At 41.8% G+C, this 23,807-nt stretch overlaps 1 protein-coding gene and 1 long non-coding RNA gene across 2 annotated transcripts; both read right to left on the bottom strand.

The window, feature by feature from the left end:
- Window positions 1-4,721: 4,721 nt before the first annotated feature.
- On the bottom strand, window positions 4,722-6,534 carry LOC308405235 (nuclear factor 7, ovary-like; the record flags this gene model as incomplete). Its single annotated transcript, XM_080895729.1, has 2 exons — window positions 6,226-6,534; window positions 4,722-6,124 (listed from the first exon to the last, which is right to left on the bottom strand). The coding sequence occupies exon 2, from the start codon at window positions 6,105-6,107 to the stop codon at window positions 4,722-4,724; it is 1,386 nt and encodes a 461-aa protein (XP_080751855.1). The 5' UTR covers window positions 6,108-6,124; window positions 6,226-6,534.
- Window positions 6,535-13,556: 7,022 nt separating this feature from the next.
- LOC308405569 lies at window positions 13,557-16,801 on the bottom strand. The gene is made up of 3 exons (XR_013973360.1): window positions 16,455-16,801; window positions 15,680-15,765; window positions 13,557-15,595 (listed from the first exon to the last, which is right to left on the bottom strand). It is a non-coding gene; the product is annotated as an uncharacterized lncRNA (long non-coding RNA).
- Window positions 16,802-23,807: the final 7,006 nt, after the last annotated feature.

Below are 23,807 nucleotides of genomic sequence, written 5' to 3' on the forward strand. Positions count from 1 at the left end.
GAGTGGTGTCATTAACCTCCTAAGACCCGAACTCTTCCATGTCATGCATTTTTAATTTCTCTTTGCTATTCGGGCTGATTGGGACTTGATGAATGTAAAAACAAAGAATTATCTTTTTACCTGATTTTGCTCTACAGGGGCCTGATATCCACATGTGAGGACATTCGTTTTAAATTTCAATAGAACAGTGGCGGTAAAATGTCCTCGTGAGTGGATATCAGGCCCTTTAGAGCAAAATTTATTATTTTGGTCTAGACAACCCAAAGTGTGATGTCCACATGTCAGGTTCTAGGAGGTTAAACCAAGGCTCGGTTTTAGCCTTGGGCTGCCTGGTGTTGAGATTAGCTAATTTGCAGTGCCTCAATAATGCTATGCTTTTTATTAATAGGTGTTATAAAGTTATATAGTGTAGTATTAAGTGGATACAGCCCTGAAAAATAAAGGCATGAGACCATGTGTCCTTGGGGAGTAGAAAGCTGCAGACTCTCACTCACGCTTGCCTGGGAAAAAGTAGATAAGAGGGACCATCTCTAGTGGAAAGTTACTGAGACACTGTTGTTTAGACTAGAGTGGGACGCCCTGTAATAAAACTGTCAGGGGCACACCACTATTTTGAGATCTGCAGCAACGTGTCATGCAGGACGCATCTCCCTTCAGGAAGTCATGTGAAAGAGAAATAAAGAGTTAAATGGTCTACTGAGCCGTGTTTTGTCTTCCATCAGATGCCTCTGAGGAATCAAAAGAACTCGGTGAAGTGTTGGTACTTAACACTGGTTTTTAATGGTGCCTCAGAGTCCAGGATAGCTAGGCAAGAAGATTCAAACCAGGAGCTGAGGTCCTCTGTGTCCAAGGGAGTGAGATCAGCAGGGTCAGACAGGCTAAAAGCAGAGGAAAACTGGGCGGCAGTGGAAGAGTTACTGATCTGACAGCGGCGAACAGTAGTTTGAACGGTAGTGTGTTAAAACACAGCATCAAATAATACAATTATATGGTCAGGAAAGGCAGTGTCAGACATTTCCACGTTACACACAGGCAGACTGTGTGACAAGACCAGGTTTAGTGTGTGTCTGTATTCGTGTGTGGGACCAGATTAAAAGAGTCAATAAGGCTTAAAAACTCCTTCACCAGAGGTTTGTCAGGACAGCAGACATGGATTTTAAAATCTCCCACAATGAGAACGTGATCGTTCTTATCGGCCCCATCTTGGATCACAACGGTCACAGACCTAATCTGTTTGTGGCCAAAAACAAGCCGAACAGATATTGATTTTGAACAAATCCAGAGGGTTAAACTGTGGGCGGTAATAATCTGAGAATGACCTGATGTCATTTTCTCCAAAAGTTGTTAATATTCTGATGTGACTTAACGCTTATCAGCCCTGCACTCCTGGCACATTGAGCTACTTTGGCACATAGTTAGCCTCCCCCATGGTAGAAACTCTCAAGCTTTCACCTGAAAGCCCGCAGTCTGTTAGTCCTGACCCTCTCAGACATCGTTCACACTCTCACAGGTAAAGTCAACATCATGAGGTCGCTGTTTTCCGACACTGAGTGAATTTATGGCGCTGTGATGTGACTGAGTGCAGATTAAACAGTTTAACTGAGCTCAGAGTTTCTTACCGCTCAGGAGGAGAAACAGCAGCATCTTCATCCTCCTTTAAAAACCACAGCAGCCACAAAGTCCGGTAACCCTGGATGAAGCAGAGCTCCCACACACGCCTCACTGTGGCTCCTGTTCCTTGTGTTTTGTATATGCGGGGAAACACCCCGCTTTCCTCCAGCTGTAAGTACTGACAGTTGCTGCGTTCAAAACACCTCGGATTTACGGACTACATTCTAGAAAACGGGACAAACAGGATTTGTTTTGCTTCTCAGCACGTAGAACCATTCAAACACCACAGCATAATGTGGTGTCGCGATGAGGAATAACCGGGGACGGTAACTAAGATGTTGACAACGCCACCTGGGGGAGGGAGTTACACCCCAGGAAAGATTTCTCTAGCCAAAGTATCACACTGGCTACCAAAGCCCACAGACTCGTTATTAACGGCAGAGGTGAGACAGATGAATTTTACAAAGTTTATTAAGAACTACTACTAAAAACATAGAATTGTAAAATCAAAAAGGCACCTAAGGTAGCAGGGTTGAGACGGCAAAATAGATAATTAAAACACTTTATTAACAAAACGACCAGACTCCCTACCACGATGCTACCCTAAAAACAATCACAACATGTTAAAAGAATAACTAAACAAAATAGTGGAGGCCGGCCACTTGAGGAGGCAACCTACAGGGAGGAGTGCCCAAGGGTGCCACCAATTACTCACCTGTGCAACTTCACTGCAGACCTCACTGTCACTCACACTAAACTCTAAATGGTGCAATCTACCTATGCCCGGTGCATACACTCGCATGCATCGGGAAGGGGATTCCACCTCACGTGCCTAGCCCCTCAGCAAGCGGCCGCACCTCCACTAAAACAATAAAACAGAGCATAAAACGTTACACACATAAATAAAAGATTTACATAAAACAATTACACCCCAAAGTACTGTTCGTTATAAAAGCATCACATAACAAACAAAACAGCATGTGACAAGACAGCAGCAGTATAGTGCAAACCTGCAACAAAAGAGGGAAACAGTTGTCAAGGTCCACCCTACTATATGCCACGTTATGATGAACACAAGGGTCCCACTTACCACTCTCTAAAGGGTGGCCTTTTGTTGTGGGCAGTCTGAGGTACACCTGTGCACTACTCATGATGTCAGATCAGCATCCTGATGTGGCACACCTGTGAGGTGGGATGGATTATCTCAATATGGCAGATGTGCCCACTACCACACATTTGGACTGATTTGTGACCACTGTTTGGGAGGGATGGTTATATTGTGTATCTGGAATGAATTTTAGGTCTCTACGTCCATCCCATGGGGAATGGGAGCAGTAACAAAGGTGTTGCGTTTATATTTTTGTTGAGTGTATATATGAGAATCAGAATCAGAATACTTTATTGATCCCTGGGGGAAATTATTTTTTTGTTACAGTGCTCCATTATAAACCAACATAAACCAACATTAAGACAAGACAGACAATACGCTAACTAAGAATAGTACAATATATACACATATATACATAAGTCACTCATTAATAAATAGCTGGAAAAGAAGCGTGTAGTTGTAGCAGTAACCAGTGTGTTAAGTGGATGCGTTGTACAGGGAGATGGCCACAGGCAGGAAAGATTTCCTGTGTTGTTCAGTGGTGCTTATATACACATGTATATACTGTGATGGACGCCCAGATCTGCACTCCAAATACAAACAGACTAAAGGTGTTTCCTCCAGAAACAAAGACAATATTTACAAAGGTCTCACAGGTAAATTGTGAGCGATCACAGCAGCATCTCATCCTGACTAACAGCTTTTAGATGCAGGGAGAGCGTCGTGGTTCAGAGGTGGTTCAGCAGATGATGAAGGCCTTTCTGTTGCATTGTGTAGTGCTGTGGAGGCCATGATGGTCGACTGGGTCTGCTTCTACTGAACTCACAAACACTTCTGAGGTATTTACACCTGAAGCCTCATTGAATGTGAGTCAGAAACAAACGGCTCAGCTGTGATTAATGGATGTTTCCCTGCATTTCTATTTTCACACAGTTTATTTCTTACAGCAGGAAAACTGAACAGAATGTATGTAAGAGGTCAGAGTGAGGATGACGTCACTTAATACAGGAAATACATGTTTGTCTGTTTTGATGATGAAGGACTTCTTCAGCTCTGTAAACAGCTACACTTGAGAGGACAGAGGTGATTTCATGGATCAATAACAATGTGTTTATCAGCTTTCATCATCGCAGTGCAGACATGACGTCAGATCTATCAGAGTGAAGGCCGTCTCTCTGATGACGTCACAGAGCAGAGTCCTTCTGTCCAATAAAGGATCTCAGATCAGCTGCTGCCATCTTGTGGCCACAGTTGGTTACTGTCTCTGAAAGTTGTCTCATGTTTCCTGTTGTCCTGCTAACAAAGGCTGGAGCTCATCATGCTGAGAGGGCAGCAGCATTTTGTGGCTCTTCACACATGTTCATTATATTCTGATGATCCTGGATGGAGACAAACTACAGATAAGTGTGTTCAGCCCAACTAGTTTATCTCATTACAGCAGTTTGATGTTTCCCTTTGAATCCCCCTGAAGATCCTGACAGTGAAGCACGTACATAATACTCCAGCCTTTCAACTCTGAGCTTATTTAGTTCTATTAATACACTGAAATCTCATTTGTGTCATGAAGAAAGTCTTTAATCAAACATAATTCAAAGATCAGAAACATTTCATATATGGAGTTAAACATGAATCATTGTTTCAACAACATATTTATTGTTGTCATAAACAGACAAGAAGACAACAACAAACTGCTCCTCCCATTCAACACATGTCAGTCCATATCCCAGCAAACTAAATCATCTCCATTTACACATCAAATAGAAACATGAATCACTTGTAATGATTAGAAACTTGATAGAATTTCAAATCTAGTTTGGGGAGTCATTCAGTGAGAAACAGTGAAATGATTTTCCATGTGAAAAGGTGGACAGCAGAAACAGAAAGAAACAGTGAAACTAAAAGAGAAACAAAGAGCTTTGGAACAACGAGGCAGCAGGAGGACAGCTGCAGTTTAACAGCTTCAACTCACTGACAGGAAACAACATTAGAAACATCATCATCCTCAACTCATCTGCTGCACTGACACTGACACCTTCAATGGACACACCTTCACTTCATCACCAGTGTTAATGTATGGAAACATCCTGTGAGTGAAAGTGTGTGTGAAGGTGTGTATGTGTGTGTTAGTATCAGGATCAGAGAACGACAGCTTTCCTCTGTTCCAGTCCAGATTCACTCTGATCCTCTGGAGCTTCTTCTGGACTGAGAGAGCAGATTCTGCTGATGGTGAGCATGCTGAGTATTTACCTTGATAGAACCATATTGACCATAATCCAGGCTCTATGTCTCCCCTCCTCTGCACAGACTCTGCTAACATGCCCAGGTCCCAAAATAAATTGTCTCGAACTTCAACATCCCAGCTGTGAGTCCCTGAGTTAAAGCCCTCAGAGCCCAGGACAGAGATGTAATTATCAAATCTCTCTGGATTATCAGGAAGCTGCTGCTTCTCTCCTCCTCGTCTCACACTGGTCAGATCTTCAGACAGGATGAGTTGTGGATGAGCAGTGTTTGGGTCCAGAATGAGAGGAGTGTAGGAGACCATGTCCTTCATGTTGTTCCAGATGTTGAAGGTCAGGTTGCCCAGGTGTTTGGCCTGGTCTATCAGAGCTCCTGAGGGCAGCTGTGGATCATCCAGCAGGGGGCAGCGCTGGACTCTTTCCACTGCAGCCTTGTAGTTGTGCAGGAATGAGACGTCTTCAGCTCTCAGCTCCTCCTCTGTGGCTCTGACTGTGTCTGAAAGAGCTGCTATCTCTCTGCTCAGAGCCTCCATCTTCTCCTTCATCATCCCACTCTTCTGCTCCTTTTCCTCCCTCAGTGCAGCCAGCCTGGCCTCCTCTTCCTCTGCTAGAAACTGGTGAAGCTTCTTAAACTGCTCCTTAATCTGCCTCTCTGTGTGTCGGGCCTGGACCTTAATGTGTTCTGCTGTTTGATCAAACTTCACTTGAACTTCCTCACAAACCTTTAACTTCTTCTTTAAGGGCTCCAGAGTTTCCTGAAGTTCCTTCTTGTGTTGTTGTGCAGCTTCATCGATGGGTCTGAATCTGTGATTGGTGTGTTTTTCTGAGTCTCTGCAGATGACACACACTGGCTGCTGATGGTCCAGACAGAAGAGTTTGAGTTTCTCAGAGTGCAGACTGCAGAGAGCCTCTGAAGCTCTCTGATCTCTCTCCTGTAAGAACGACTCACACAGGTTCTTTAAAGCCAGGTTTGAAGGTGGATCATCCACTGATATTTCCTTACAAACTGGACACTCGTGTGTTGGTCTCTCTCTCCACCGTCTCTTCAGACAGTGTTCACAGAAGCTGTGGCTACATGACAGAAGAACAGGATATCTGAAGACCTCCTGACAGACCGGACAGCAGAGATCCTCCTCTGATCTGGAAGCCATTGAGTCTGTGAGTGAAGCTGAAAACAGCAGACAGGCAGTACAGTCAGTCCTGGCTCCCCTCCCTCCTCTACCACCTTCACTGAAACTTCCTTTGAGTCGTGTTTTTGCTCAAACTCACATTCAGTGTGTGGAGCGTCAGCAGCTTGAAGCAGCAGTGTTGGAGTTTTCCACTTTTCTCTCCTGTAGCTGGACTCACTCAGAGGAAGCTGCTAGTTTGGTCTGAGCTCAGTCTGATCGTCTGTGCGTCTCTCTTTACGGGGGAAGAAAAACAGCCTGTTTCCTGGTCTGTTGCATTTGAGTAATGTGGGGGGCGGAGCTTCATTCAACTTCCTCTTATAAATGTGTGAGTGTGACATCAGAGCGCAGAGTTATATTGCAGGTCAGAAATGAAACCTTTTCTGAAACTCAGAAAACAAAGTGTGACTCAGTGGTGCAGCTGTTTGGCAGTTTTTTATTTCAGACTTTGTTCTGGTTATTGTTCAGGTTCCACAGCATTGGGAGTGTAATGCAGGCTCACAAACAGGGTGGATGTACTTTGTGACAGACTTTTAAAAGTGAAATGGATTGTAAATGTGTGTTTTTGGCTCCTCTCACTCGTTTAATCTTCACATATCTGGCTGGTTTGTCAAGAGAGAGCCTCTTTGCATAAGTGCTTCGATGATTTTGGAGATGTCTGCCCATATGTCCTACATGTTTCAGTCGCCAATTCTGAATTATAACTAACATTAAAAACATGTTTTATTTATTTATTTATTTATTAACCTTTATTTTAACCAGGAAGATCCCATTGAAATTAAAAACCTCTTTTTCAAGGGAGACCTGGCCAAGATAGGCAGCAGCAGATGTCTCACAGTTACAGAAATTACTCAAACACAGGCAGCAACAACACACATGCAACAATAAGTGAAAGAATACAAATAAAATAAAAATAAAATTCAATAAAATTCAAATAAAATAAAAAGTCAGTTAAAATGACAATCAATCTAATTGAAACAGTTGCATGTTATGGACTTGGCCTAAAGGATTCGTAGTTTAGATTTAAAATCACTGTTTATGGAAGACAGAGAGCAAATAAATCAGATTAACATCCGATCGTTGGGGTTTTGTTCAATAATCAGCGTATCCTTTGTATAAACGCATGAACTTTATTAAAGAGATAATCAGGGGTGATTTTAGCCCATTTCGCTAAAAGTGGAAGGCCTTTTTTGAAAAATTAACCTGTAATAAGACATACCATATCAAGATAGAATTGTTACTATAAAACTAAAGACGAATCAAACTGTTGACAATTTTAATCTAGTTCTCAATTTTAAGAAAGGCTGGTGACCCCTGCTATTGAGTCTGACAGCTGCAGGGATTATATACAAATATTCAACTGGTTCTATGCCAGATTTAAACCAAGTCTAAATTTTAAAAAAGGACTTTATAAGATAGATCTTTTGACTATCACTACAAAGATTACCAACAGTGGTACTCATACCACAGTTTGATATCAGAAAACACCGAGAGCATACATTGATATGACACCACAGCCAAGGCCAGGAAGATCGTGAAGGACCTCAGCCATCTGTTCTCTCTGTTGAGGTCAGGAAAGCGATTCCGCTCCCTGAAGACCAACACAGAGACTGAGGAGGAGCTTCTTCCCGCAGGCGATACGGTCTCTCAATCACAATCACACCACCACACAGTACTGACCCACACATACAGTTCTTACACACACTGGACATTCTGGACATTGTTTTCACTTCATCACTTAAATCACTTTAAGCATATTTGCACTGCACAAGACATAATGTGGATTGCACAACACTGGACATTATACTCCTCATTTCCAGCTAATACTTGTACAGCTGCTGTTATTTTGTATATATATATATATATATATATATATATATATATATATATATATATATTTATTTATATTTCTTCATACATTCTTATATAGTTCTATACTGTGTATTGTGTATTTTGTTGTACAGTTATTAGTACAGTTACACTGAAAAAGTACACAACAATGGGGAAAGTACAAGAGGAAAAAAAGAGACCTCTGCTCATGCTGGGCACCTATGGGAGGACAGCATGAGAACAGGAAACTAAAAAACTCCTCTGCACAGAGAGCACATAAATGTCCACAGTACAACATTGGAGCACGTGACAAGCCACGGGGTTGGGTAGGCGGTGAGGAGTAGTGCGAAGGAAAACACAGCAGTCATCCTGCACAGCGCTACCATTCCAGCGCGGCACACAGACCCGCCATCTTCCCCCACAGGAAAAAAGGATCGAAGGCGTTTGGAAAGGGAGGGGGATAAGTGTTTGCTTTTCAGTGTAAATGTATGTGTGTGCGTGTCCAGAGTTCAGCGGGGACAGTGTCCTTCGCCCTATCAGGCTAAGTAAACAGTCTGCAAGCCAACCCGGGTGGCCTTACACAGAATGGGAAGGATAGTCATCACACAGTCGTTATCAGGGAATTGTTTTTGTTCAGCACCAGCCTTGGACCCGCAGCTGGCGCCGTGGTGTCCATATGTTGATGTCGTTGATTTTTCTTCTCTGCGAGCAGCTCAGGAGAATTTCAAAGCTGTTCTTTAACAGTCCGACACTGGTCTCTCAATCTCCCGTTGGATAGCCGCGAGCCTCCCCACGATGGTATCAAACTTCTGTTCCGTGGTGTTGGTGAGACCCCACAACTGCGGTGATCCGTTCTGCGATGTGATCCAACTTTCGCTCAAGGGTCTCATTTTGAGCAGGCCTCTCTTTGATGTATCCCGCTGCCAATTTTATTTTTTTGACGGTGCAAAATGTTTCGTCAACATCGTCGACATACAGCACTGCACTTCAGAGTCACACTGCTAGCGATCGATGCAGCGATTCTGTACTGTACAGGAGACGGCACGGAGGAGATCGTTTGCAGCGATCAGGACACAATGTGATGTAAAAAAAAATGCAAACTTGCACTAAAAAAATCTGTGAAACAGCGAGGTGAAAGGTGAACTGCGTTATAGCGAGGGACCTCTGTAATTTTGAAGGTAAGTCACAACATACCCTTCGTAAATACTAATGTATAGAAACCCTTACCAGCAATCGTTCATTTTTTGTGTGGCTTTTTTTTTTCACAGTTTGTTAACATGCTGTGTAGTTGTGTACTTGACTAGCTGATATCGACATAATGGGGAAACATCTGGTTTGACTATTGTTCACCTGTAGTTTGAATGCTGAACATTTGCCTGTTTAAATCATGAGACCAGTCACTATACAGAGATGTGCTTCTGAATGTGGACGATGTGTCTTCTGCTGCAGTGATGCCGTTCTGCTTGTGTTGAGTGATGTAAACAACTGATCGATCTAAACTCTTTAAAGGTCAAAGTTGATCATTAGATTTTTTATGACACAACAGTGGTGAGTGTTCCCACCTTATGCTCTTTGTAACGTAATGCAATCTTTCAGTTTTTGAGTTTTGGACATGATTTTGGAGGATATCTTCGCAGTAGCGATTGACCGCAAAGTAAAGCTACAGGAAATGTATAACTAGTGATGGGACGTTCTGTATCGAGGCTTCGGAGCGTGTGTCGAGTAATGGAGGGGGCGTTTCCGCGAAGCGCGTATCGAGGCTTGCTTCATTTATGGGAGGAGCTGAAAATGATGACGTCCGAAGCCTCGCTGCCCGGCTGTACCACGTGACTGGTTCATGAAGCGGTTCGAACTTTGCCGCAAATAATCATTTTCCATACTGCCAGCATAAATATACACAGTATACTGCCATCACTACAATATACATGTTTTACACACTCCTTTTGTTGTTGACATTTACAGGCTGTGTGCAAAATGCCACACTCTTCAAATTCATGCCAGCTATTATTTTTACGTCCAGTAGGTGTCCTGCTAGAGCAAATGAAGCTTCATGAAGCTTCGCGTTGGGGTGAACCAATTGGATGAAAAGCTCCAGTGCTTCATGGGGCTTCATCTGCCCATCACTATGTATAACCCCACATCCTGTCATGAATCGCTGTGCGGCAGGCAGGAGTTGGACCCAAAATGCAGGACTCACAGACTCGGGGAGGTGAACTCAAAACACAGCTTTATTTGCTGGTAGAACAAACATACAAAACTAGACTAAACTGGGAAACCATAAACTAAGAACACACAGGGAGATCCACACACAGCATGAGGGACGACGCGACACTGACTCAGAGAAACACAGGGTTTAAATACACTGGGAAGTAACGAGGGGAATGAGACACAGAAGGAGGGCACAGCTGGGAGAAATCAGGACTGACGAGACAAGCAAAGCAGGACGCATTCACATGAGACACGGACCATCAAAGTAAAACAGGAAGTATCACACAGAGACGCGAACTTGACACAGTGGAGACAGCAACTAAGAAATACAGAGACATAAACCATAAGGCAGAGGTCTAAGAACCAAAATACACAGGGAAATACTCAGCTGGGAACACAAGAGACTAGACTAGAGAGAGTAACAAAAAACCAACCATGAGAACATAATGCACAATGCAGAGTGACAGAAAACAAGAAACTCAAACATGCAAAGACACACAATTACACAGAACAGAGGGGACACAGAGAGACATGAAGGGCAAGGGATCAAAACTAGAAGCCATAGAATAAATCACACACAAGTACAATAATACAAAAATCACAAAGAACTAAAAACGCTGGGTCAGGAGACCCAGGACCGTGACACATCCGGTCTCAAACCAGGAAGTTAGCATTTTCTTGTGCACAGGGTCTATTATGGATCTTCAGATCCACATTATGTCAGCAGCTATTCTCCACCGTGAATTATGTTAAAAACAAACACCGCTCGCGCCTCACAGATGGCAGCTTACAGTCCTGCGTAAAGATGAAAGTAAAGCCCCGATTTGCAGACGCTGTGCGTAGAGGTTCTGGAGCAGAAGTCCCATTGTAAACATACCACGGCAGACCTGACGATGTTTGCATGATGGTTTTTTTTTTTGCAATATCTTTTGAAAGCCAGGTCAAGTCTCCAAAAGTCCAAAGGCGAAATAAGGGAGGCGGCTCACAACAGTTTTTGTTTGCTTGTCATGGTCCCTGTGCCTTCTTAGCTGACTCTGTAAGGCTAGAAGTGTTTCCTGTTGTGCTGTCTCTCTCTCTCTCTCTCTCGCTCGTTTTTTTTTATGGGCGATCGTTTTCAGGCTTCAAGTAGCACCATTATACCAACATTTCACATTCTACACATTGTTTTAGGTGTATTTGACCAAAAGTTTGACTGAAAATTCACATGCAAGCTTTTTTCAAGGCTGTGGTATTTGCCCGCAAACAATACCTTTCAGCTAGCTAAAACAGAATATTATGCTATCACCGAGCAACATGGCTAATGCCTTTCACACAGCTTTGTCTCAACTCCAAAGAGCCACAGAAGTAAAAGCTAATAGAAATAATTGAAACAACCTTTGAAAAAAATGACTTACCAAGCATGGCAAACAACTCAAATATGTAGAGCAAAATGTTCTGAAACGGCTTCACTTCAGCTTCGATTGGAGCCGTGCTGGGGGCGGAGTCTGTGAATTTACTCTGTTGGTGTCATAGCCCCTCTAGGAGTTCAGAGTTAAGAGGTCAAGAGTTAATGTTTCCATTGTAACACCTCCAGATTTGACATAGAAACACTCATTTTTAACACTCGATTTTAACTACTATCATTTTACACCTCAGAGTTACATTAAAAGAATGTGACTCTACTTAGAGTAAAATTAACTCTACTTTTGCAAGAAGACTATTAACACCAAAACATTTAACACTTTTGAATTTTCTGTGTAGATCTTGTTTTAACATATGGCAAAGAAACTGAACATTTAACAGTGTTTCCTGTCTGATCATTTCCTGATAACATTTACAATAATTGATTACACAGCAGTGGAGAGTAGATTTTATCACAGTAGATGTCTTTCTGAAAGCGCTGTAACTAAGTTTAAGAATATAATCCCCACTGTTATCATCTTCAATGCCCTGAATCATCATCATATACAAACACAAAATCTGATTTTAAGAAAAGAAGACATTGCATGTAAGCTTTAAATGTAAATGTTTTCAGTTCCCACTAAGCAGTCCTTACCTCTAAATATCACCTCTGCTTTTTCCATCTCTGAGTGACGTTCCCTCTCATTCTGGGAAATATAGCAGGTTTACCTTCAGCTTGCAGAATGTGACAGACTGCACACAAACAGTTTGTGTTCTTGCTGATATACCTGCCACTTAAAATTTTACTCCCCCCCCCCCCTACAACTTTAAACAAATTTCTGTACTTTCTAATCCCTACAATTTCAAAAATGTAATACGTTGTGTTCATGGTACTTCAGTGTACAGGAACAAAGTATTTGTACTTTGCTACCATCTCTGAAGGTCTGACATGTCAGCTGTGTATGGAAAGCCAATTGGATTGTAATTCATTGGTTTGGGGTTTGAAACTTAGAATGGAAGAGGCAAATTTTAAATCGCTCTCTTATGTTCGCTGTGTTGCTGGTCCATTGCTCTATAACGCTATAATTGGCTGTTTCAGACAACTTTTGATTTTACCTTTATATTTCACCTTTAAAAACTATTTGCCTTGCCTTGTTTGGTATCTTTCTTTTCCATACAACATCAAATCTCTAAATTTACAGTTATTTGTTCATTGACATGCTGCATTAACACAAACAATCTAAAAAAAAATACAATCTGAGTAGAAAAAGTGTATTTTTTTTACTGTAAAAACCACATACATGTTTAAAAAAAATCATTTTTATAACTTGAAATGCAAATATAAACTGTAATCTTGAAAAAAAATATGTTAAAAACTGCAAACAGCAAAGTTATATCAAACTATTTACCTAAAAATGCACCCAGTGCATCAGGTGTTAAAACTAGAGAAAGATCAGGTGTTACACCACCTCATCGGCTCATCTTCCTTTCATATTTCTCAAAATATGTCTTCCATTTTTAAAAATGAGAATATCTTAAAAATGTGTTTGTTTACAGCAGGGCTTATAAGATACTGGACTGTAGCCTGCTGAACTGTACCCTGTACTCTGCTGGACTGCAGCCAGCAGTCTGCTGGACTGGTATCAGTTGGAGAAAACTCTGCAGTCTGCTGGACTGACACTGCTGCTGAAATTTCATTATAATCTTGAAATTTTCGAATTTAGAAGTTCTTTTTCTATTACCGTCATATTGTAACTGAATTTATACTCTCACAATAGAATAATGAACCACCATAAATGAGTTTGGAATGGAGCCAAACCCTAATCCCCCCCCACAACCACCCGCCTTCGCCCCCAGTTATTGTTATTACAGTTTATTGATTACAATTTTTTGAAAACTGTGGTTTTTATCAGCAGCTTCTTTCTTTTGAAAACAGATGTTTACATATTACTCAGAAGTATATATATTTTCTCTATATATACACACTCTGGTCAAAAGCTTTAGACCACCTCCAGAGTCTTACTGAAACCCAAGCAGTTTAATGTCTCTTTTTTATTTTGAAGTGAAAGCACAGAACAAATAAACAACTGAGGTTAAAAAACAAAATCACAGAATCCATTTGTAATCAAAATTTAATCTAGACTTTTGACTCAAAATAGTAACCTATTTGACACCTATGACAGCTGAACACACTAGTGTCATTCTTTCTACAGTGGAAACCAAATATTCTTCGAAAGGTTTTGATGCATGATCAGTCATCTGGGTAGGTAAATCCCAAAAGGTTGATTTCTTCATCTGGAAAAAGCATTTTCAGTGGCAGAAACATTTCATTGTTCATTCAGCTAGCTTCAGTCATTGTGCAAATGTACTGTTTATAAGATTGGTCAAACCTGTAGACAGCTGAGACTGAAGAAGTCATTTGGATAAGTGATGAAACGTTTATCCCACTTTGGGGATGTTCTTCAAAAGGTTCTTCCCAATTCTGCTGCAAACGTTTCCATAAATGGGTAGCGCTTTTTGGGTGCTTTTTAACCTTCTGTCCAGTTCATCCCAAAACAACTTGATGGGCCCACTCTATGATGGTACCTCCATGTTTTTGAGCTCATCTTCTTCTTTTTTTTTTTCTAAATTAGAACTATCATAGCTTGAATTTTTAGGTCATTATCTTTCTGTAGAAGGACCAACTGGACACAAACCAGTGGGTCCTGCACAACACTGCAGAATGCTGTGGTAGCCATTTTAGTTCAGGGCGCCTCGCACTCTGTATAAGTCACCGATCCTGGATTCAGCAACAGTCCCATCACGTGTTCTACATGTCTGACATTTGATGCCACATATTGAAAAACCACTGTGTGATGTACAAAATATTTCAGATTTCGATTTATCAGTTCATAACACCTTCTTCCAGTCTTTACCAGTTCATTGCTTGTGCCTTGTGCCTATCACACAAGTTGTTGACTTTTAGAAACTTGTCTTCTGATTTAGCTGTGGCTTTGTGTTTGCCAGAGTTCTTCCTCTCAGTTTGCACCAGTTCCTGAGTGCCTTTTCATGGTGAAGGAAACTGTACTCAGTGACACATTGACTTTCTTTAAGAATTATTATGATATCTCTTCTATTGTTAACTGCATTTTTTGCATCGTTTTTACAACAACACACTATTTTTGCAGTACAGTACAGTTTAAATAATACTCATGAAGGTATGGTACACTATATACCATCAGTAGTTTTCCACCCTGCTCGCCCCCTGCAGACAGAGGGGAGTAGTTCAATCATTTCTTTTTAAGTGAACAAGACAGCATAAGGAACAAGTTAATAGCTGTAATATTTTACCTTTTTTTGCTTCTCAAAAACACAAAAGCACTGAATGTTAAACAACTGATCTGTTCATCTGAGTCACAGAAAACTGTCAATTCAATATATCATCTCAGAGGTTTAGAACAAAACATTTGCTCCACAAGTCTGATTGATTTCATCTGCTCAGTTTCAATCCCACAGATGTCAAAGGTTACTTCCCAACAGCCTTTCTAACATGTATAGACTACTTGCACAATACATTTTTAACTCTAAAGGTCTACACTAAAGTCTGGACTTCAGTGTCTCGGTCAGCTGCAGCACCATCTGTCAGTTTATTCCCTGCCGTGAAGGTTTTCACAGTGCACTAAATTCAACCTTTTCCTGAAAGTGTTTTGCATTCTTTCCCCCAGTGTGGTCTGTTTCCAGCCTGAACTAACATGTGGCACACCAGAGTACCTTTCTGAGTAAAGGTTTTCTAGGATGACTGAGGTCATCTAAGGGAACATAAAAGCATCAAAGCAGTTCTATATTCATGACACATGTCGAGTTTCTCTCCAGTCAGCTCTTTATTTGCATTTCTACTCTAAAGGTTTTTGGCACAGTTAAACGTTTCCCACATTGGTTAGAGCTGTATGGTTCTTCTCCACTGTGAATACACATATGTATCTTTAGGCTACCTGACTGAGTAAACACAGACCCACACTGGTCACAGCTGGAAGACCTTTCCTCCATATGGATTTGCTGATGGCGACTCAAGGAGCCTGAAAGAGTAAAAGCATTCCCATATTTTCTGTATGTGAACAGATTCTCTCCAGTATGAATTTTGATGTGTTTCTTCAGGTTACCTGATTGAGTAGATAGTGATCCACATTCATCGCAGCTGTACAGTTTCTCTCTGGTGCAAATCCTTTGAAGGCTAGCTGGCCTCTCCCTTACAGATAGGGTGAACAGTTTAGTCATTTTATATACTAACTATTAAAATATATGTGTGGGTTATTATTGTTTTATTGGTACTGTAAAAGTCAGGAATAACATGTTTTTATTGGTGTATGTGGTGTCTAAAGATATTTTCTGGTTATTAACATGTTATAATTAATGTGTGGCTTTAATTCTTTCTGTGAATTATTAAACTTCGGCATTTAAAAACACAGAAAACTAAGGCACTACAACAGAAGAAATCCACCTTAACAGTCAGATTAACGAAGACGATAGAAACAAACAGAAACACAAAGTGTACATGTAGCTATAATACTCATGGCCATATGTGAACATCGGGTAACAGTAGTTTGGATGGTTATTTAACCTGTAGCACTGCACACCCCCACAAGTTTACAGTGTCTGGCTGTTAGTAACAATGGTTTATTAACATGAGCCTGAACCTCAGAGAAGCCTGACTGCAGCTCTCAAACCCGGCTGTCTGCAGGACAGACGACAGCTTTCTGGAGCACGGTACTCTCGTGGGTACTCTCGTGGACGGGTTGCCCCGTCTTATTAGTTTGTTTTTCAGAGGCGCCAAAAGCCCAACCGTCTTTATTTTCTTTTTCCGAAACCGAACTAAAACCAGAATAAACCGGATGATAAACGGTCCGTTGTAGAGTAAAAAACATCCGGGACGCTGACCTGGAGCTCGTTGGGAGCTTCGGAGGGCTGCCCTCCGTCGCTGGTCTCTAGGTTTATGGTCTGCTGGTCCTGGTTCTTCTCCGCCATGATTCACGTTAATCCGGCTCCTCTTGTCGCCGCCATCTCCACAGCTGCCACATTGCCCCCATTGCGGTGCTGAGTAGTTGCATTACAAATGGCTCTGTTAAAAAACAATGTAATTTAACTTTTTTATTCATCTCAAAAGGAAATAAAACCTCAACGACTAGATTCTGTTTTTAAATAAGGGACGACATATTTATTATAAAAAAGGTAAAGAAAACATTTCGGCAACCCTACTCGCTGACTCGCCCACTGGTGTCTGGCTGCAGGACAGCCCATAATCCCCGCCTCCTCCATGTTAGCGGGTGGGACGACAACCTCCCCCTCAGATAAAGGCTTCCCCAAGATTTGTCTTTGGGGGTCTACTTTTTACTACCATAAAACTGGCCATTGCCACATTTTGATAATGCTATTATGTGAAACAGTGACGCAACACAATACCAAACAAATCTCCCTGTTATATCAGACTGTCGATCACTGTGATCGTCACGTTTTGGAAGTAAATAAAAATAACAAGGAAATAAAAATAACGAGACTGTTAAAGACAGAAAGCGGTGACAGCGCTGATCGATGTGCTTCAGTGAAATTCTCCCTCTGTTAACATTCGTGTTACTCACAATAACTCCGTTTATAAAGCCACACTCTGTACCATAAATCATCCTTGCGGGGGTTGTCGGAACTGTTTGCGCAGTCGCACTAAGGACAGATGTGCTCAGAGGCATGCCCCGTAACGTGTGTGGAGCAGTCTGTCGTGCGGCAGGAATAAGTTGAACAAAGTCCATCCAGACATGTGTGTCATGCAAGCTAGCAGCTGCAGCACCCGGAGTTTGCACCCTTGGCAAGCGGACTGAGGTATGTGATGAGAGGTGATCTGTTGTTATATTTTATTTAACCGAACTGTGCATTTATTTAATCTGTGACTGTATATCTCAGAATTACTTGTTTGAACTTACCTGAATTAACTTAAGCTCATTGTTGTTGCTCCTTGTTATAGTTCAAAAGGACTGTACGGGTATCAATTTTTTCTTATTTTATAGTTTTCACGGTGCTCAACGTCCAGAGAACGAGCCGTGTGTGGAGAGGAAATAAATGGCTGCAGCCGTTAGAGACTCTTCTGTTGTTCTTGACATAGAGAGGAAAGACTGCTGTGTTTACTGTAATAACCGCACAGGTTTGCAGATGGTTTGCGGCTCGATCGGCTTCGTTTTGTGTTCTCAGCCCTCAGAGTTCTCTGTGTTTTCTGCTTGTTCGTGTGATCCGCTTTGTTTGTTTTTACTCAGTTGTATATAGTATTTGTATTTGTATTCTATTTTTATCTTATTGTATATTTATTTTATTTTATTCTACTGTATATAGTATTTTATTTTATTCTATTCTGTACAGTTGTGTACTGTATTTATTCTTATTGTATTCTAATTTTTGCCTCATAACTCTTGCACTGTCCACTTCCTGCTGTGACAAAACAAATTTCCCACGTGTGGGACTAATAAAGGTTATCTTATCTTATCTTATCTTATCTTATCTTATCTTATCTTATCTTATCTTATCTTATCTTAACACACTGTCAAGCAAAGCTAGAAGCTGGCATGGCGCTAGATTTTTATGTTTAATTCATTTAAACATATATAACTACAGGAAAAAACACTAAATGTGCTTTTTTCTTTATAAAACTGTAACATTTATCAGATTTTCATGGGCTAATTCTCACCGATCGTAAGTACGTTTTTAAATCCTCCTCCGCTGAGTCAGCCGTGAAGAAAACAGTATCCTGTAACACTGGCATGATGTTTTAGTGATAATGAACCTTTCCAAGACTGTTACACACTGACAGCCTGAGGTGTTATTCAATAAACTGAAAATAACCGACAGACGGACCCGAAACCCCTCCGCACTGTTTCGCTAAGTTAACTGTGTTTTTAGCTGGTTAACTAACGAGCTAGCGGTCAGGGAAGGCAGGTGTTCGTCAGCTAGTCCGTGTGCATGAATGAATCTTCTCCGACTAAAGAAATCTGTGTGAGTCAGTAATAACGTCACTGTTACTGTGCTTTTATTATGCGTGTAGAGCAGCAGGCAGGACTTTGTCTTTCTTTATATAAACAGTAAAAGTAGACTTTCAGATCTAGAAGTGTGTGAGCAGGGCTGTGCAGAGAGGTTTAAAGGGGCGGGTGCTCAAGCCCCTCTAGCCCCCCCCCCCCCCCCTCTGCACGTGCCTGTGTGTGAGCAGGGCTGGTTATTGTCACTGATTTCTACAACTGATTCTATTCTGATTCACAAGGTCATGATTGGATTCAATTCAATTTTGACTCAGTCAGAAATATTATAAATACGATCATTTATTTTGGATATGGGCTGTTAAAAGAACCCTGTAAACCTTGTAAATTAAAGATATTTCGTTCCAAATTATTTGACTGTTCCTCTGCAATTAAAAACTCAGTGTAAACTATCTATCTAAACTAAGCAGACGCTTGTGAGGTGTGAGCATCACTGCAGATGCTTTTGTGTCAAAGTAACTGAGGATAAAACAGAAAAACATGAAGGAGCTTTTCCTGGCCTGGTTTTGTTTTTACAGCAGAAAACCTTAAAGATATTCTGCAGTAGATCAAAAACTGAAGAAAACCATGAATCAACATATGAACATTACCTGATAGAGACACAGATAAGAGTTTTGCAATTTGGCAATCTGTCACTCCTTCAGCCAGCTCAAACGTTTTTTCGTGTGTTTGTTTTTTGTTTTACAGTTTTGGACACTTTACATTTGCAAAACATATGATATGTGTTCCTCCTGTAGGCTCACCAGGGCAGCTGGATGCTGGACGAGGACGGAATCCCTTTCAGAGCGAGGGAGGGTGTTGAGGGCTGGCGACAATGGCGGTCCTAGCCTGTTTGGCGCCCTGGGCGAACACTCCCTATGGTGCCCCCCCCCCCCCCCCCCCCCCCACACACACACACACACACACACACACACACACACACAAAACATATTGAGAATTGTACATTAGCATAAAACTGTCGGAACCATACTGAATTTCACCAGAGAAACACACGTTGCTTCCTGCTTTTATGACCTTTTCGGTCAGCAGGAGGTCACTCACACACATTCTCACATAACACACACACACACATACATACATACAGTGCCTTGTCTTTGTAACCGAGGGGGGTTATGAGGGGAGGTACTATTGTTTTGTGTGAACTGTGTTCCCAATAAAAGGCAGCAGTCGGAAGCTGGATTTGGGGTCATTTTGTTGTAGACACCAACGAGGCCTCCCTTGCAAGTAAATCGATCGATCGCTGACTCTCTTGTTTTCTTCATGATGAATAAGTCTCTAAACCAGCGGGGCTTGTGGAAACACAGACCAACACACACATATGGAGAGAGAGAGAGTATGCATTGTATGCAAACGGATACCAAACAGCCATCATAATGTGTCACACAATGAGAACAGGACAAATCAACAACTGACAATGACTAATTAATATTAAAATCTGTAACATAATGTATTGTTTGGAGTTTAGTCTGTTACTGTTGCTATTTTTACCATTTCTTCTTGGAGCAACTGTAACCCACATCATTTCCTTAGGGATTAATAAAGTATTCTGATTCTGATTGGTTCAGGATGTCCTGCCATTATCCAATCACACATCTGCTTACCTGCATCTTTTGCTCGTTTCTCCTCCTCTTCTTTTCTCTTTTTCTAAACTGAGCACCTGATGGCTTTGAACTTTTCTTGTCCATCTTGGTTTTAATTTTGTACTCCAGTATGAACACCCATCCTCCAACCCGAGGATCACCACAACATGACCTAACACACCTACACCTTAGTTCACAGATTCACTTTGTCTAGCGTTTATTTCTGGGATTTCACACAACCCAGGATTCAAATCATGAATACATGATGGGCTTGGATTTACAACAATATGAATGAAATGTGCTCTATTTGGAAGCAGCCGGCCCTCCTGCCCTTTCGACGGGTTGTGTGTGAGACTTTAAATCAATGGCGATTTTAGCCATTGATTTAAAGAGCAACCCCCCCCCCCTCCCCCAAAATGGTTTGTTCCAGCTCGCCTCTCCCCTACTCTGGCTCCAGCGCCGTTGCTGCCAGAGCGATGGTGGCTGAGACGCAGCAGAGCGGAGGTGTTAGTGTCTGGCTTAAAACAGGACATGTTGGCTGCATTTAACCTTCAGTTACTCTTTATATAGTTAGGTAGGAGTCAGACCATGTTTCTTTTAGCTGAAATACATTACACCAGTTAACCTGCAGTGTTGAAAACTTTTCCGTCGATGTTTGCTACCCTACAATCCGTCCTGCTCTGTAGTAAAATCAGCCACATTTGACCGTCCTGTTGCTCCCATTGAAATGTATACAGCCTATTTAAAATCTAAAACTTAGAATTGTCCGTAGCCTGCTGTTGTTACCACTGTCCCGTTAGAAATGGATACTTACTGACTGAATGCCCATTAACCTTATAACTCCTGTTGTGTGTGTGTGTGTGTGTGTGTGTGTGTGTGTGTGTGTGTACAGAGACACAGCCAGGTTCATAATGGATATGAGGAAGTTTTTTCAAAAAAAGGAGCCACATTCAGGTAAAAGTGTAAAATCAAATGATCCGTGAATCAGGAATAATGTTGGATCAATGTTTCAATGTTTATCTTTTATTAGATGTTCATGTGGTTTGGTTATTTGCCTTTTGGTTGAAAGTACACTGAGAGAGGACTTTTTATTAGTGATCTTAATAGTATTTTTTTTTCATATTAATGTAATTTTTCATCTGATTGAATACAATCTACTTGTGTATGATTGTCAGTCCAAAGAGGGAGAGAGGAAAGAGGGAACGTGAGGAGAAAGTACAAGGTCAGGAAGAACCAGGTAAGCAAACAGACAGGGAGCAGTGACAGGCACAACAGAAACTGTTAAACTGACAAAGAGAAAAAACCTGATTTTACTTTTACTGTCCTCCCTATATTAAAGCTGCTGTACAGAATCTGCAAAACAAACTGGGTTGAAACATTTTTGACCCTCTTTAACAACATTCCAACATAACATTATAATGGATTGGGGAGATTAAAATTAATCAAAGGAGCTTGCAAAGAAAAGCGTCTGGACTTCTTTAAGTTGCTTGAAGACGTTTCACCTCTCTCCCACCACGATGCCGCCTGGGCAACCGCCCGTATCAAAAACCGCTACTGGCTGGCGACATGGCATAGATGAATGGTCATTCCTTTGGCACCGTTCTATCTCTCCGGAAGTGGCAGGAAGTGGTCCTCTGGTTCAAGCCCCAGTTGTTCCAGTATTACCTGGAGGACATCTGAAAAGTTGGCCCTTGCTGTTGCAGGAAGGGTCACCACTGGCACTTTCAACTCTCCGGACAGCAAATGCAGCAGCTGTAGTGACCACTCCAGTGCGGGCCACTGGTACGCCTTTGCTGTTGCTTGGAAGACCTCCATGAAGGCTGGGGGTCATATCCCTTGTCCATCCGGTGGAGTGTCACTGCGGGGGCCAGGGGAAGCAGTGTTGGCAAGAGACACCGAACCTCCAGTGGTTTTGTCCGGTGTTTGGCCTGGTCCTGGTCCTGCAGTCAGTTGAGCTGTCTGTGGTGCTCCACCGCCTGCTCCTGATCCAGCGGTTAGCTCTGCCACCATTCTTGCCAGTCATCCTATGACTGGGTTTTGGCATCACTCATGAAAAATAACCCGGTGCACACAGTGTTACAAGGTAAATTAATGTTTATTTACAGTTCATTTTTAAACAGTTTCTTCTTAGCAGCTTTCCAGCTGCACCCTTCAGTTCTGTCCTGCTCTCCAGCTCCCTTCGTAACCTGGCATCCTGCTCATATACAATAGAACAGACCTTTGTCATTTTACATGTAAAACCTGATTGTGGGAAAATATATAGAAGCATGATTAGCTGATGTAAAACAGCTGTGTGGATCAGCTGCTCATGATGCCACACCCACCCCTCCTTTTCACAGATGATGTTGTTCTGATGGCTTCTTCAGGTGCTGGCCTCCAGCTCACACTGGAGTGGTTCGTGGCCATCAGCACCGTCAGGCCATGGTCCTCAGATGGAAAATGGCAAAGAGCCCACTTCGGGTCAGGGACAAGTTACTGTCCCAAGTGTAGGAGTGTAAGTATTTCGGCCTCTTGTTCACAAGTGTGGAGAGAGGGGAGCAGTTTTATGTATCAGGCTGTAAACGTTTATTTCTGCTGTGAAGTTGGACTGCGAAGTCTTAACACTGGAGTTTATAGGGATTGACTCCCCTTAGGAATGACAAGTTAACAAAGGTTAAACTTTGTTTTAAAAGCTTTTAGGATCTAATTTACACATTAATACAGAAATACACAAAAGGGTGAAGAAAATCACAAATATATTTGGGCTTTCCCCTCTTTGGTTCACTTATCAAAATAAGGAATCAAACAACAGAGACGAGTAGCAAACAGTTGATTTAATCATCCGAGTCATACAACAATGATTTCATCTTAAAGGTTTAAAATGCAGAACAAGTCAATACAAACTCATGCAAAGCTTCACTGCAATGGCTGAAGAAGAAAAACTGAGAGCAAACAACTCGTAATGAAAGCTCATGCTCGGGCGCTTCAGTGTCCGCCTAACAAAAGCACATCGTTAAAAAACACAGCAGGACTTGGAGAGTACTTTGTCCTCAATGTTGCCCTGAAATAAAATGCTGCACAGATTAAAATATGGAAGAGAAAGGAGCTCCATCTGACCTCTGACCTCATCAGAGGAAGAATAACGTGGGATTTGATCAAATGGAAGCGGCTGTGCTTAAAAGTTCAAAGTACCATTTATAATAATAACTTACAAAGAAAACACATCTTACTACCTGCATCTGTGTTGCTATCTTACTTAAAGGTTTATCGCTCAACTGGGAGGAGAATCCTGGGGGGAACTAGACTGTTGAGCATCTGGAAGGACATCCAGATTACCTGCTGAGCCTCCTGCCACCACAGCCTGAATTCAGATAAATGGAAGATAAAGGATGGAGGGCCCTTTAAGTCTTATCCAGGTGCCTGATGAGTGAAGCACTCATTGCATTGTTTTAATTGACAGGTGTCGCGCAGTAGAAGACATCGAAACAGGAAGCAGAGAAATTGTGGAGTTTTTTCATAAAGTGATCTGAATCCCTCCACTCCCTTGGTGGCAGTACTTATTGCAAGTTCTACTTCCCCACATCGGACTCTGTGTTCCACAAATCTACTACTTTTTATTCCCTAAACCTGGAGCAGACTTCAAAACTGCCAAATAAATCTAA

The sequence above is a fragment of the Rhamphochromis sp. 'chilingali' genome, assembly GCF_963969265.1.
Source record: "Rhamphochromis sp. 'chilingali' genome assembly, chromosome: 1".
NCBI lineage: Eukaryota > Metazoa > Chordata > Actinopteri > Cichliformes > Cichlidae > Rhamphochromis > Rhamphochromis sp. 'chilingali'.